We start from the raw sequence: 16,017 nt of genomic DNA on the forward strand, positions 1-16,017 counted from the left end.
TACTTAGTTTGGCCTTTCTGCCATTTTGCAACCTGTCCAATTTCTCGGCAAGCGCTTTAGCCGTCAGTTTAACCACCCGTTTTTGAGCCTGAGTTTCAACACCGCCAGTCACACTACCGGGTCTACTAGCAGTTTGCGCGCCAGTCCCGGTGGTAATGTCCGACGCCGCATCGCGCATTTCCATATTGAATGAACGGTCACTCAATTAGCAGTCCGCCGCAACGAAACGAGTGTCAATTACAAAATTTATTATCCACGCGTGCCGGTTACCAATGCACTGGATTTATATCTATGTGTTCACACAATTTAGATGGCCATCAAAGAGTGTAGCGCTACACATACCTCCTTGCATTGCATTGGGCGCCGTGCGATGGTCCGATGCTCCACAGCCTGCATTAGCATTAGCAACCTAGCTCCTCCGCGTCTCTCCCGTACGGCAGCAAACCTGGCTCCAAACCGCGGCAGCAAACCAACAGCTCCCAGCAGCTCTCCTCATCCTCCCGGATCGCCTCCTGGCTCGCCCAAAACGTGCTGAGGCTTCCTCACTGGTTCCAACTGGTGCAGGTTTTTGACAGTAATGAAGGAGCTAGCCTATTGCTAGCCACTGAGGTGTCTGAGGCTACGTTCCCACCAAACGCGATGAAACAAGATCGCGCCGCAAGATTACATACAAAGTCAATGCAAAGACGCGATGTGAAGCGTCATTTTTGTGGGAACGTAGCCTTACCCCGGCGTGAGCTCGTTGACGCGCTTCGCTTTGAGATACCGTGACTGTGTTGCTTCTTCAAGAATCCACAGGCAGCTCTTGTTGCAGCATGACAATACTTTTATTGCTTTCCTTTGCACCGATCGTGAAAGATATGGAAGACCAAACACACAGCTTCACCGTACTCCCTCCGCGCCACAGCGGTCAAAAACCATTTGCCCTTCCGGGTTCAACACCTGACGTCAACAGATTTCCTCCTACCTTTGTAGGTGAGAGCATAGGCTGGTATTGCAGCGACACCCCGTGTTCACAACAGTGACTAACACACAAATCTTATGACACTTAACACATTTGGCTCCTACAGTTAAAATAAATTCCTTTGTTCTTTCATTTTGTCTGCCATTCTGCTTTATTGAGTCCACTTAAAACATTTAAAGGCTATGCCTTCACACTGGCTCCCATTCTGCTTCTGGAGACTTTAGGAACCATAAATAAGCCTGCATTTTGGGAACGCAGTGTTCTAGCGGGGAAATAACACTATGAGCTCTTTAAGATAAGATGCTGCCTGACTATTTAGGGCTTTGTAAGAAAGGAGAAGGATTTTAAATTGTGCCCCATGTAGAGTTTCAAAAAGTGTCAAATGATTGGGTTGAGCTCATGTTCAGTCTGACATTAACAGTACCGACACTAGCTTGTAGAAAAACGTCTTCTTGTCAGTTTTCGCTTTGATGGATAAAAGAATAAAAACAGATCAAGTTGTCCTTATTTGAATACTGGGTGCGTATCTGTGATGTCCATATTCAACATGTATTTGCTCTGTCCTTCAAATGTTTCCAATCCCGATCAGTCGTGTTTCAAAAGCGACACATTTTACCTGCTGAGCTTTGTAAGCTTGCTCAGATCATGTTTATTTGGTCATTTTCCTTGATTTTTGTGTTTCTACCTCTTGCATTTATTGTTGATGTATGACTGGGAGTCTGCAAAGGGTGTTTTATTAAAACAATGTGTGTGTTATTTAGGAAGATCAACAAGGTTGACATTGTTACCTCCAGACAGGTGGGAGTTTCCCAACATAAAAGAGGCTCACTGTGACGGGCTCTGAGACCTCAAAGGTCAATAATCATGTCAAAGCATTAATTAGACATTCCCACATTTTCTACCACAGCTCTTTACAAATGGTAAACATTTTGACTCCTTCTGTTATGAAGTGGTTTTAATTGTCCCAATACACCTGTGGTGGAAATCTGTATAATAAAGAACAGTGACAAGGATCTGCCTTTCCGGAAGTTTATTAAAGCACTTGCAAACGGCTGAAGAACAACACAGTCGGCCAGTACATCTTCTACTGTCTGCCACTTTTATCACATAGCAACAGAATATAGATCAAAGATTATAATACATTTTCCATTCCAAAGGTATTTTAAACAAATGCTACGACATAATGATAAAATATGTTAGAAATGTTTTATCTTTGTGGTTATAGTATGCACATGCACTAGACAACATATCAAAGCGATTATCTCATGAAACAGGAATAATCTTTAAAGTTTAAAGCTCAGACAAGAAGTACAAGCTGTTACTATAACATATGAATAAACAATAATAAACATCAGCTCAATGGTTAAATTTTGTTTCGAAGAAGACGTCTGTTTCTTCTGCAGGATGATGTGACTTTTTACAGATACATCTCTCTCCGTTCTTCAAGAGTCGTGGCTCATTAGAAATTCCTTTTTGTCTCAAACGTTCAAATCATCGATTGCTTGATAAACCAGTTGGGCTCCTTTCTTGACAGTCTCTGTTGTCCTCTGTGCAGCCTCCAGCAGTGTTTCTGCTCCTTCAGCTTCATGATATCCTGTAATGCCTCCTGCCACCGCTCCGAATGCAACACATAGCCCTGCGGCCCCTCCTTCTGCGGCCGCTCCTGCACTTGCTGCTTTAATTACAATTCGTTTGACACCAAATAAAGCTCCTAACAGCACACCTGTTGCAACACCTGCTAGTCTGACTGATAGACTTGTGGATACGTTTCTCCTAGCCTGCTCTCTGATCTCTGGCTCTGACATGTTTCCTGATGACTGTCTAATGCACTCCTCCTCTTGGTTTATTGTTTGCTGCACCTCTTGTAGCATCTCATTAGTGTAGAATCTTCCTTTGTTTTTCATCACCATCTTGTCTAATGTGTTAAGCAGCGCCTCCACCTGGAACTGGTTGCTCCTGTATTCATCCTCTGAATTTCTGTTCCAGTATTTATTATCAATGACGTGACACCGGCCGCCACACCTCCTCACCAGGTCACTCACACTCTCATTCATTCGGACCAGATCCTTGATTGTCTGTCCTTCAGGGAGCTGGTCACCATGAGTGAAGACAATTGTTGCATGACTGAACACCTCATCAGAAAAGTATTTCTTTATTCTAGTGATGACGTCCTGCTCCTGCTCGGTGAATCTCTCCACTTTAAGCACAATGAGAAAAGCATGAGGCCCAGGAGCGTACTCTGTGATACACCTCACGATCTCAGACCTCAGCTCCTCCTCAGATCTGTCTGTGTCAAAGAGACCTGGAGTGTCGACAAAAGTGTTGCTTCTTCCATTGACAGATCTGGTCTCTGCTCGGCATTCCCTTGTTTCAGAGGTGAGAGAATGGTTGATTGTGAACAGCTCCTTTCCAATTATGGTGTTAGCCAGGCTGCTTTTCCCAGCTCCAGTTTTTCCCAAGATGGCAATTCTCATTGTGTTTGACTCTGAAAGACAATAATGACGGTGTACATTTGGCTTTTGGGAGATTTCAAATTTAAAATAAAAATTAGAATAAAAATTCTCATTGACCAAAAATCACAATGAACCCACTGAAGCAGTTAGTGCTTATGAAATAGCTGCAATAGTGTAATAAGGGAATGAGGAACGGTGTCAGTGCATAAAAAGAGGCCCACAAGCATATTATTGAACAACATCTTATCTTATCTAACCTCTACTAGTCTCTGTTTCACAGTGTAAGCTAATCTGTTCGACAGGTCAAACACAGGCCAGAGTTTAGCACATTTTATATGGCAGGATGGTAGAAAGGATCTACCCTCAAAGAAGACTCACAGACACTGAATGCATGCTATTGTGCTTAAGATATAACTATACAGACAAAACCAGAAGTGAATCATAATGTCTGACGTTGATTACTTGTCTTATCAGTTTTTTATAACAGCTAAGAAAACTCGTCCTTTCACTAAAGAAGCTGCGCGCTCGGCTGCTACACTTATTAGATTATTTCAGATGTGATCACTCTAAGGATGACAGCAGTAATCTTTACTCACTGTTAGAGGAGAAATCAGTGAAGAGGAGAAATCAGCTGGATCTAGCAGACCACCACCCTGTGTGTCTTTTCTCCTGTGCTCTAGCTCTGCTTTAGTTCTTTTGCTTTCACCTTCCTGGAAATGGTGAGGGAGGGGTTTTCACAAAACTGGACTGGACTGCGCTGCCAACGGCAGAGACGGACTGACTATCTGGCATTCCGGGCATTTTCCGGTTTAATGTTCCCGGTCGGGCCGACACTCGGCCACTGGCTCTACAAACCAACGCTGCCAAATGCGCAACAAATTCTGATATGTCTGCCACGGCAGGGCCTTCATCAGCTCCCGTGGCCGATGACAGCGGTGCTGCTGGCGACATTGAACAGGGACATGCAGTAAAACCTGCGGTAAGCTGGACTGCTTTCAGAACACTTGTAATGAGGAAAGCAACCCAACCCCTTGGTAAATCTGACAATGATAAAACGTCATATTTTTGGCTGATGTTCTATGGCCAGGTTAGTTTGTATTCCAGTTAGTTTGTCATACACGTATACGCAATAAGACATTGTGTATGTAGCCCTCTCCCTCATTCATGTGTCATCCCTCTTAAGTGTCCAGTTTCTAGACTGCTATTTTTATCTTGAAGATTTGCCAATAATTAAATCTCTCTCTCTCTTTCTCTCTCATACATACGCACACAGAGTTCAAAGTTCATTCAGGAGTTCAGCTACATTCATCCTTTTGGACTGGGTCACTTCACAATTTATTAAGTACTACTCTTGGATGAGTTAGCATCTGATCCATCATTTCTCATCTCTATTCTTTCTTTTTCTTCCTCCTTAAAACACATGAGTACACCCAATACGATGAATTCTGCTTAAAGATCCATTACTGTGATGGAGTGGTGGAGTATACTAATCTGGAACTGGTTGCTCCTGTACTCATCCTCTGAGTTTCTGTTCCAGTATTTATTATCAAAGACGTGACACCGGCTGCTGCACTTCTTCACCAGGTCACTCGTGAGCTTATTCTGGTGGACAAAATCCTCAATTGTCTGTCCTTCAGGGAGCTGGTCACCATGAGTGAAGACAACTGTTGCATATTTGAAGATTGTTCAGAAAAGAATTGATGTGCTTTGTTGATGTCCTCCTGCTCCTGCTCAGCAGTGAATCTCTTCACTTTAAGCACAATAAGAAAAGCATGAGGCCCAGGAGCACAAACTGCGATACACCTCACGATCTCAGACCTCAGCTCGTCTGCAGATCTGTCTGAGTGAAAGAAACCAGGAGTGTCGACCAAAGTGATGCCTCTTCCGTTGACAGACTTGGTTTCTGCTCGACATTCACTTGTTTCAGTGTTGAAACTGTGGCCAATCTTGAACAGCTGCTCTCCACCTATGGTGTTAGCCAAGCTGCTTTTTCCAACTCCAGTTTTTCCCAAGATGACAATTCTCATTGTGTTCAAAATGATCTAATTGGTGAGTTATTGAAGTTATTTAAATGATACTCCATAAACTCCATAAACACATAATTCTACATGGTCATTTCATTTCATGGCCATGAATGAATTCCCTCTTTTGACTTTACCAAGATAGAACTCTTGTTGGATTTTTGTTTTTGTGCTTTCTGGACTTTTTAGCTAACGTGTTTTCTTTTTCAGTGCTCTCCAGCCACGTCCAGTGTCCCGCTCTGCCTCAGCTCAGCAGTTTTGTTTGGTTATTTTTCCGCTCTGTTAGAGTCCATTTTGTGTTTGAAAGTTTTGTCTTTTCTTAAAATAAATCCCTTTGTTCTTTCATTTCGTCTGCCATTCTGCTTTATTGAGTCCACTTAAAACATTTAAAGGCTATGCCTTCACACTGGCTCCCATTCTGCTTTTGGAGACTTTAGGAACCATAAATAAGCCTGCATTTTGGGAACGCAGTGTTCTAGCGGGGAAATAACACTATGAGCTCTTTAAGATAAGATGCTGCCTGACTATTTAGGGCTTTGTAAGAAAGGAGAAGGATTTTAAATTGTGCCCCATGTAGAGTTTCAAAAAGTGTCAAATGATTGGGTTGAGCTCATGTTCAGTCTGACATTAACAGTACCGACACTAGCTTGTAGAAAAACGTCTTCTTGTCAGTTTTCGCTTTGATGGATAAAAGAATAAAAACAGATCAAGTTGTCCTTATTTGAATACTGGGTGCGTATCTGTGATGTCCATATTCAACATGTATTTGCTCTGTCCTTCAAATGTTTCCAATCCCGATCAGTCGTGTTTCAAAAGCGACACATTTTACCTGCTGAGCTTTGTTAGCTTGCTCAGATCATGTTTATTTGGTCATTTTCCTTGATTTTTGTGTTTCTACCTCTTGCATTTATTGTTGATGTATGACTGGGAGTCTGCAAAGGGTGTTTTATTAAAACAATGTGTGTGTTATTTAGGAAGATCAACAAGGTTGACATTGTTACCTCCAGACAGGTGGGAGTTTCCCAACATAAAAGAGGCTCACTGTGACGGGCTCTGAGACCTCAAAGGTCAATAATCATGTCAAAGCATTAATTAGACATTCCCACATTTTCTACCACAGCTCTTTACAAATGGGAAACATTTTGACTCCTTCTGTTATGAAGTGGTTTTAATTGTCCCAATACACCTGTGGTGGAAATCTGTATAATAAAGAACAGTGACAAGGATCTGCCTTTCTGGAAGTTTATTAAAGCACTTGCAAACGGCTGAAGAACAACACAGTCGGCCAGTACATCTTCTACTGTCTGCCACTTTTATCACATAGCAACAGAATATAGATCAAAGATTATAATACATTTTCCACTGCACACCATTTATATATTGATTATTTTTACAAAGTAAAAAAACAAAAATCACTTTTAAAAATTTTGATTTTTCATATTTGCTTTGATTATACATTGTAAAGAACAAAGAGGAGCATCGGAAGGTAGCCAAAATATGATATAATATATATATCCTCGTCGAAACAAGCGACAGTGTGATGATGATGTAGAAAGAACTCTGCTGATACAAGCTTATATTAAAGAGAACTTTAATTAGCAAGCTTCATATTACCACTTGATGGATGTGACAGGTCTATCCGGGGGTCCCCATCTAAGGGGCCTCTACAAACACATCCCCACATACGCTTTTACTCGACCTGGTCCTGCTCTTATTTGACCTTTACCCTCCAATGCTCAGAGCAAACTGAGCTCCAAACATGCACACTTTATGTTTCAATTCTAACGTCTTAATGTATTAAATCAGACACACCAGTTTCCACTTGACTCACTTGTTAAATTTAAGATTCTCAGAGCTCCATTCCTGACAGCCTCTGCTGTCCTCTGTGCAGCCTCCAGTGGTGTTTCTGCTCCCTCAGCTGCATCCTGTAACACAGGCATGTCAAACTCATTCCACAAAGGGCCGTGTGGCTGCAGGTTTTTCCTCCAACCAATTAAGAGCACACAGTCTGACCAATCAGCTGTCTGAAGACTGAGATCAGCTAATGAAATGAGTCAAGTCTGGTGTGCTGCTGCTTGGTTGGAAAGAAAACCTTCAGCCACTCGGCCCTTTGTGGAATGAGTTTGACATGCCTGCTGTAACACCTCCTACCACCCCTCCCACTGCAGCAGATACCCCTACAGCTGTGCCTAATGATAATCCAGCTGCTCCTGCTGCTATTCCTCCTGCTGCTCCTACTACTCTTTCTGCACTTGCTGCTTGGGCTAAATTTTACATGTTTCTTATGGACCTTAAAACTGTGACAACCAATCCTACCACGCCAAATAAAGCTCCTAACAGCACATCTGTTCCAACACTTGCTAATATGTCTGATAGACTTGTGGATACGTTTCTCCTAGCCTGCTCTCTGATCTCTGTCTCTGACATGTTTCCTGATGACTGTCTAATGCGCTCCTCCACTTGGTTTATTCTTTGCTGCACCGCTTGTAGCATCTCATTAGTGTAGAATCTTCCTTTGTTTTCCATCACCATCTTGTCTAATGTGTTAAGCAGCGCCTCCACCTGGAACTGGTTGCTCCTGTATTCATCCTCTGAATTTCTGTTCCAGTATTTATTATCAATGACGTGACACCGGCCGCCACACCTCCTCACCAGGTCACTCACACTCTCATTCTTTCGGACCAGATCCTCGATTGTCTGTCCTTCAGGGAGCTGGTCACCATGAGTGAAGACAATTGTTGCATATCTGAACACCTCTTCAGAAAAGTATCTCTTTATTCTAGTGATGATGTCCTGCTCCTGCTCGGTGAATCTCTCCACTTTAAGCACAATGAGAAAAGCATGAGGCCCAGGAGCGTACTCTGTGATACACCTCACGATCTCAGACCTCAGCTCCTCCTCAGATCTGTCTGTGTCAAAGAGACCTGGAGTGTCGACCAAAGTGATGCTTCTTCCATTGACAGATCTGGTCTCTGCTCGGCATTCCCTTGTTTCAGGGTTGAAATCATTGCCGATCGTGAACAGCTTCTTTCCAGTTATGGTGTTAGCCAGGCTGCTTTTCCCAACTCCAGTTTTTCCCAAGATGGCAATTCTCATTGTGTTTGACTCTGAAAGACAATAATGACGGTGTACATTTGGCTTTTGGGAGATTTCAAATTTAAAATAAAAATTAGAATAAAAATTCTCATTGACCAAAAATCACAATGAACCCACTGAAGCAGTTAGTGCTTATGAAATAGCTGCAATAGTGTAATAAGGGAATGAGGAACGGTGTCAGTGCATAAAAAGAGGCCCACAAGCATATTATTGAACAACATCTTATGTTATCTAACCTCTACTAGTCTCTGTTTCACAGTGTAAGCTAATCTGTTCGACAGGTCAAACACAGGCCAGAGTTTAGCACATTTTATATGGCAGGATGGTAGAAAGGATCTACCCTCAAAGAAGACTCACAGACACTGAATGCATGCTATTGTGCTTAAGATATAACTATACAGACAAAACCAGAAGTGAATCATAATGTCTGACGTTGATTACTTGTCTTATCAGTTTTTTATAGCAGCTAAGAAAACTCGTCCTTTCACTAAAGAAGCTGCGCGCTCGGCTGCTACACTTATTAGATTATTTCAGATGTGATCACTCTAAGGATGACAGCAGTAATCTTTACTCACTGTTAGAGGAGAAATCAGTGAAGAGGAGAAATCAGCTGGATCTAGCAGACCACCACCCTGTGTGTCTTTTCTCCTGTGCTCTAGCTCTGCTTTAGTTCTTTTGCTTTCACCTTCCTGGAAATGGTGAGGGAGGGGTTTTCACAAAACTGGACTGGACTGCGCTGCCAACGGCAGAGACGGACTGACTATCTGGCATTCCGGGCATTTTCCGGTTTAATGTTCCCGGTCGGGCCGACACTCGGCCACTGGCTCTACAAACCAACGCTGCCAAATGCGCAACAAATTCTGATATGTCTGCCACGGCAGGGCCTTCATCAGCTCCCGTGGCCGATGACAGCAGTGCTGCTGGCGACATTGAACAGGGACATGCAGTAAAACCTGCGGTAAGCTGGACTGCTTTCAGAACACTTGTAATGAGGAAAGCAACCCAACCCCTTGGTAAATCTGACAATGATAAAACGTCATATTTTTGGCTGATGTTCTATGGCCAGGTTAGTTTGTATTCCAGTTAGTTTGTCATACACGTATACGCAATAAGACATTGTGTATGTAGCCCTCTCCCTCATTCATGTGTCATCCCTCTTAAGTGTCCAGTTTCTAGACTGCTATTTTTATCTTGAAGATTTGCCAATAATTAAATCTCTCTCTCTCTTTCTCTCTCATACATACGCACACAGAGTTCAAAGTTCATTCAGGAGTTCAGCTACATTCATCCTTTTGGACTGGGTCACTTCACAATTTATTGAGTACTACTCAATAAAGAGATGTGTTAGCATCTGATCCATCATTTCTCATCTCTATTCTTTCTTTTTCTTCCTCCTCAAAACACCCAATACGATGAATTCTGCTTAAAGATCCATTACTGTGATGGAGTGGTGGAGTATACTTTTTTGTAGTGTTAATAAATAAGACTTTTTGGAAGTATTTCATGTGTCCACTCTCACTGATTCCCGTTAACTCATTGCATGGCTGAAGGTACGTGGTTTTAAAGAGTTGCACAGTTGGTATACATATTCAAGAGACCGAAAGGACCGAAAAGGTGTGCGTTATCAAATGTGGTGGGCCGGTCTGGTCCAAAATGCCAGGGCCGATTTCTTGTCCCAGTCCGCCCCTGGCCATCAGGCATCCAGATGTGATATTACATGGGATTTTCTTGAAGCACAACATCGCATCTTTCTCATTCTGACATGTGTAGACATAGGAAAGGGATGACAAAGATTTTTTGTTTTAAAAGAGTTGATGTCCCTCCTGTGTTCATCCTCCATGTTCCTTGACCTAGAGGCCACGTGGATGCCACCTTAAGGAACGGTCAATTCTTTCATCAGTTAAAGACACCAAATGCTCATCAGCATGTGTGTTAGCTCACTTTACATTGCAGTGACATCATGAGGATGCTAGCATGCTGACGTTAGCCGTGCAGCCTCACAGAGCTGCTAGCATGGCTACAACTCGAAGTCCAAATGCACCATAAATTGATTACCAATTCAAAACATTTGATGCTCAAGTCAGTTTCTTTCATAAGTTTATTATCTTTGTGGTTACAGTTTACACAACATCCACTAATCAACACATCCAACCAACACTCTGGTGATCTCATGAAGCTGGAGCAAGTCATTAAAGTTTGAAGTACAACTGATTACGTATTATATATGATGAAACAGAAAGAAAAAAACAAGATTTTCATGCAATCGACAGAAAGATTTGACTTTCAGTGAAACCTTTTCTTCACCCCTCTTCAAGAGTCATGGCTCATTAGAAGGCAGATTGGGCTTCATCGATGACAGCGCCTGCTTCCTGTGTGTCGGCTCCCTCAGCTTCTATCATAGGTAGTGCTGCAGTGAATCCCATCTTAAATATTAGTAATGACACTCCGACAGCCAAAAGTGGTAAAAATGCACTCTTTGCAAAACCTGCCAATTTGAACAAAAACCTCATAAATACGCTTCTCTTAGCCTGCTCTCCGGTTTCTTTCTCTGACATGTTTACGGCTGGAAGCATCTCATTGGTGTAGCATCTTCCATTGTTTTCCATCACGACCTCATCTACTGATTTAAGTAGCGCCTTAATCTGGAACTGGTTGCTCCTGTACTCATCCTCTGAGTTTCTGTTCCAGTATTTATTATCAAAGACGTGACACCGGCTGCCGCACTTCTTCACCAGGTCACTCGTGAGCTTATTCTGCTGGACAAAATCCTCAATTGTCTGTCCTTCAGGGAGCTGGTCACCATGAGTGAAGACAACTGTTGCATATTTGAAGACTTGTTCAGAAAAGAATTGATGTGCTTTGTTGATGTCCTCCTGCTCCTGCTCAGCAGTGAATTTCTCCACTTTAAGCACAATGAGAAAAGCATGAGGCCCAGGAGCACAAACTGCGATACACCTCACGATCTCAGACCTCAGCTCGTCTGCAGATCTGTCTGAGTGAAAGAAACCAGGAGTGTCGACCAAAGTGATGCCTCTTCCGTTGACAGACTTGGTTTCTGCTCGACATTCACTTGTTTCAGAGCTGAACGTGTGGCCGATCTTGAAGCGTTTCTCTCCAAGTATGGTGTTAGCCAGGCTGCTTTTCCCAACTCCGGTGTGTCCCATGATGACAATTCTTTTTGTCACTGAAAGAGAAAAATGTCCATCAATTGCACTTTCCATATGTCTTCATTCTTCATTCATCAAGACAGGAGCACCTTAATCAATACATTTCATTTAGTATAAAACATAGCCCAGACCTGACTACGTTTCATTTTACAGGGTGTGAAAAAGGATCCACCCTCTTTCCTGCTACGTTTTACATTAGCCAGTACTGATTTGACTGCAGGAGTTGAATGGCTTAAATGTGATCACTTGAAGGATAAATCTTTACTCACCGTCCATGTCGATAGATGCAGTGCAGAATAACAATCCTTCAGACCACCGCCCTGCCTCTTTCCCCTGTGTTCTGACTGCTTTTCCTTTACTTTCACTTTCCTGTCTGAAGCTGTGCTGGTGGGAGGAGGGGCGTTCACTTCCCCTCATGTGACCAAACAAAGAACTGAACTATGCTGCTCTCTGGCGTCCAGATGTGATATTGACTGTGAAAAGGGGGTTTCATGAAAGTTCACAGCAACGTTCTCATGCTGAAATTTCAGGACATCAACAACAAAGCTTGTTGTGCAGGTTACTGTTACTCAGGGAAAAGTGTGCACAGCTGCACACTGGGACAGCAAACGTTTTGGCCTCCTCTGTTATAACATCCCAAAGCACCATTCATTCACTTCCCTGATAACATTCATGTGTTAACAATCATATCTGTGCTTGAAGGAAACGTTCTGTGGATGATTTCAACGTGTGTTCAAAAATATTACTGTTCATTAAAACGTCTTATTCAGAATGTGGTGCTCGTGTTAAAGGATAAGAGGTAAATTTAACTCTCAGTCCACAAAGTTAACATAGAAAAAAAGTGCAATTTTTGCCATTTCATTTCCTTTATTTGCTCAAATTACATCTTTCGAATGTTTCAGTACTGAAAGACAAAAGGACAGCTGAAGTATTTCATCATAAACCTTACAAACAAGAGAAAATAAGAAGGACATGGAACAAATCTTTGTCGGGCTGTGATGAGAGCGCTCGTATGTTACACAAAAAGCTTCCCCATCAGCGACCGGCGTGCCTGTGTGTCTCGGATACAGTAAATACGTTTCTTCCCACTTCCAAAACACCTCTTCTGCTGTTCGCTTGTGTTCCAGTGTGTTGACTTCAGTGGATTTGAACAGCGTTACAAGCTGCCTTTGTTTCTGTCACACCATCATCATGTACAATCTCACATTTACGTCATTCACGTAATACTTATGTTGCACATTTAGCGCAGGTCATTTCACACGAGAAGTTAAATACTGTCATTGCAGGTATGTGGTCATATAGTATAAACATCGTGGAAGGGAGTTTTTCTTGGGTTTTCTTTAATTTCAGCATTTTACAATCAGGCAGTAAACAAGAAGAGTTTTGTATTTTTTCAGAAATTCATCATCAGCTACACGTTTCTGCAAAGCTCTTATCCCCTTCATTTCTGTCATTTCACTCAATGCGTCTCCCTCCGTCATGTCGTCTCTTCTCAGGCGCTGACAAACACTAGTCTGGCAGTGTAGGCCAGGTCAGCAAGGTAAAGCAGGAAGTTGAGGGCAGTGAACACCGCCGCAGTGATCAGTTTTGACTGATCGCTGTGGCTTCGACGCTGGTACCGTTTGTCAAACTGGAACACGGGCCAGATGATGGTGGCAGTCAAGTACATGATAACCGCCAGGAGGCCGTAAGCTGACAGGAACTTGGAGAAGGGGATGGGGAGACAGCCGGTGCACTCGCCCACACACAGCACCACCACGGCCATGGAGAGGATGAAGCAGATGCAGTACACAGCCATGCACCACTCAAGCGCTGGATAGTGGTTATACGACACAGGATCGCTGACCAGGATGAAGATAATACAGGCCACAAAGGTCTGGCACACCTTAAGCAGGCCTGGAGCTGTAGCCATGTATCCTGCCACCTCTCCTGGCCTCGCTTTAGACAGGCTCACCTCCCCCATGTAGGCTACCGCTGCCAAGCAGGAGAAGATGGTGGAGACGATGCGATAGCTGCGAGAGTCGCCGTAGAACTGCTGGTTCCTGAGGAAAAAAAGCGGGAAGATGATGGAGGCGGAGAGGCAGAGGAGGGCGGCGTAGCAGGCGATGGTGATGGGAAAATTGGACCAGGACACCGGGGCTCGGGTCTGGAGGCTGAACTGCTCCACCAGCAGGACCAGCAGGGTGCAGGCGAAGCTGAAGGCCCAGCAGAAGATGCACCAGTCGGCCATGCCTCCGTGCGGCAGGACGGCTCCGTGTGCTGCAACACTGAACGCCACGCAGGTGAACAGCAGTGCAGCGACACGCATCCATAGCAGCTGGGAGGTGGGCAACCAGATCAGTGGCATGATGGGAAATCACAGTCAGGAGATGATGCTGGTCTGTCGTCAGGATGAGGCTTTAATACTGAAGGTGAGATCTGGTGTCGGCTGCTTGTCACACGCTCGGTCAATGTTTGTCACATATTCTGCAGAAAGACAATAAAAGTAGAGAGTAATCAGAATAAACTGAAGCAAAATTTGGTGAGAAGATGATGTGATTTTAAAATATGTAGACGCAAAATGCAAGACAGGTAGTCCCGTGCAGTGTATCCGGGAAATACAAACATCCTATGATGCTTTGTTCGTCAGGTAGAGGAATCAACTTATTCTGCTTTCTTATAAATGCTGCAGTGCTAACTTAATGATGCACCTTTGAAGTCTGAAACTATAATGAAGAAATGCTTGGCTGTGCTGACTGGCATGTCTAGGCTCACACTAAGGTTGTGTAAAGACTGGGGAATGTGTGAGGAACTGCTATCGGCAGTTCAGGTTGTGACCTGTGCAGGATATGAAAGAGGAAGTGGAAGTTTGCCTGCTTAATCTTGAAGGAGTTTGGAAAGTCCCTCAGTCTGTAATGGAAGTGGATTCGCAACTTCAGGGTGGAAACAGTTTGATATTGGTGCCCTCTAGTGGCCAAACTGTTAGTTTTACTTTAGGTTAAGGCTTTTTATTTATACAGTTGAATAAAACAAATCACAAATTTACCTCAGATCATTATAAATCAGATTACAAGTTAGACATGAAAATTGACCAGCAGGGTGAGACACTGACGTTTTAAAATCCTCTGTTATTCATTCCTTTTATAAGGTGTCTATTAGCGGAGGGAAGTCTTCTCCAGAGGGGCAACAAGAGTTAAACAGACCTGAGATCTGATTTAGTGAGCAGTGGTTTTAACTGCTTACTTTTGCATCATCATTTTAAAGCCTTAAATGATAGAATGAAGTTGACTACTTGCTGCTAGCGTGGGCAAGTCTGCTGATTCATAGAACACGCCGTGATGACTACGCACATAAATGCAAAGTTGCGATGATTGAACTGCATCAGGTTGTTTTAAGATCGAGTGAGCAGCATGAGAATAATATGTCCACAGTGATATTGACTGACTGTAGACACAAACATGCTTCATCTCTTTATGAAAAAGTTATTTTTATCTTGAGTTTCTGCTGAGCCCGCTGTCTGGCCAGATTTCCAAATATTTACAGAGATAAGGTGAGATAAGGAAAAAGTTCACACACACACAAAAAAAAACTGTGTGCAGAAAAAGGGAAGGAGAAACCTCCCCTCTTCACAGGTTTCCTGCACTTTGGGAGGAGGTGGAGGCTTTTTCTTACACATGGTGCCAATTATGTTGCTTACACAGGACATATTGAAGTGTGACAATGCACTTGGTGTCACAGCATCTGTGTGCCACTAACAAATCTGAACAAATATGCATTTCTGGCGTTTGACAAATTCAGCTGATCATACTCTGGTGAGCTGCAGATGCTGCGATTACAGATCAGAATGGTAAACATATAACTAAACCTGGAAAGGCCAGGGCTTGCTGCTACTGAACAGGCCCAGGGACGGTGCATCGTTCCTGCAATCTGCCCGCTGAAACCCCTGAAGACTGCTAAATTCATTAGTCGTTCAGCCATTAACTCCAGCGCCACACTTCCTGTTCTCTCATGCACAGGAAGCAGCTCTGACGAGCAAGCGGCACGCCTGCAAGAACTGGTAACACAAACCAAACGAGCACTTCAATCACTTTGTCAGACATAACGGGAATCACGCCTGGAGTGAGAGCTGGTGAGGCTCTTTCCAGCTGAGGTCTCAGTTGATCGTACAAAATAATCCTCTGGTTCAACACAAGCTTTCATCCACTGTCTTTCAAGTTCCTGGTGAAATCTGAGAGTCTGAACATTCTGCTCATGCTCGGTCACTAAGTTTCATTCCTCGAAGAGATGGCGGTTAATGTCTAAGCTAGAAAACCAAACCTACTGAGGGATAAGGAGAA

General features: G+C 43.4%; 1 protein-coding gene and 1 pseudogene across 1 annotated transcript in view; both read right to left on the reverse strand.

The window, feature by feature from the left end:
* Positions 1 to 2,442: 2,442 nt before the first annotated feature.
* On the reverse strand, positions 2,443 to 12,065 carry LOC139351775 (GTPase IMAP family member 8-like; annotated as a pseudogene).
* Positions 12,066 to 12,553: 488 nt separating this feature from the next.
* The window catches only part of LOC139351418 (myeloid-associated differentiation marker homolog), a 4,214-nt gene continuing 750 nt past the window's right edge, over positions 12,554 to 16,017 (reverse strand). Inside the window, exon 2 of the mRNA XM_070993294.1 lies at positions 12,554 to 14,167. Coding sequence (XP_070849395.1) covers positions 13,194 to 14,048 — 855 coding nt within the window. The 5' untranslated portion in view covers positions 14,049 to 14,167 and the 3' untranslated portion in view covers positions 12,554 to 13,193. The remainder of the gene's footprint in view (positions 14,168 to 16,017) is intronic.

This window comes from Chaetodon trifascialis, chromosome 23, assembly GCF_039877785.1.
Source record: "Chaetodon trifascialis isolate fChaTrf1 chromosome 23, fChaTrf1.hap1, whole genome shotgun sequence".
In the NCBI taxonomy this organism is placed as follows: Eukaryota; Metazoa; Chordata; class Actinopteri; order Chaetodontiformes; family Chaetodontidae; genus Chaetodon; species Chaetodon trifascialis.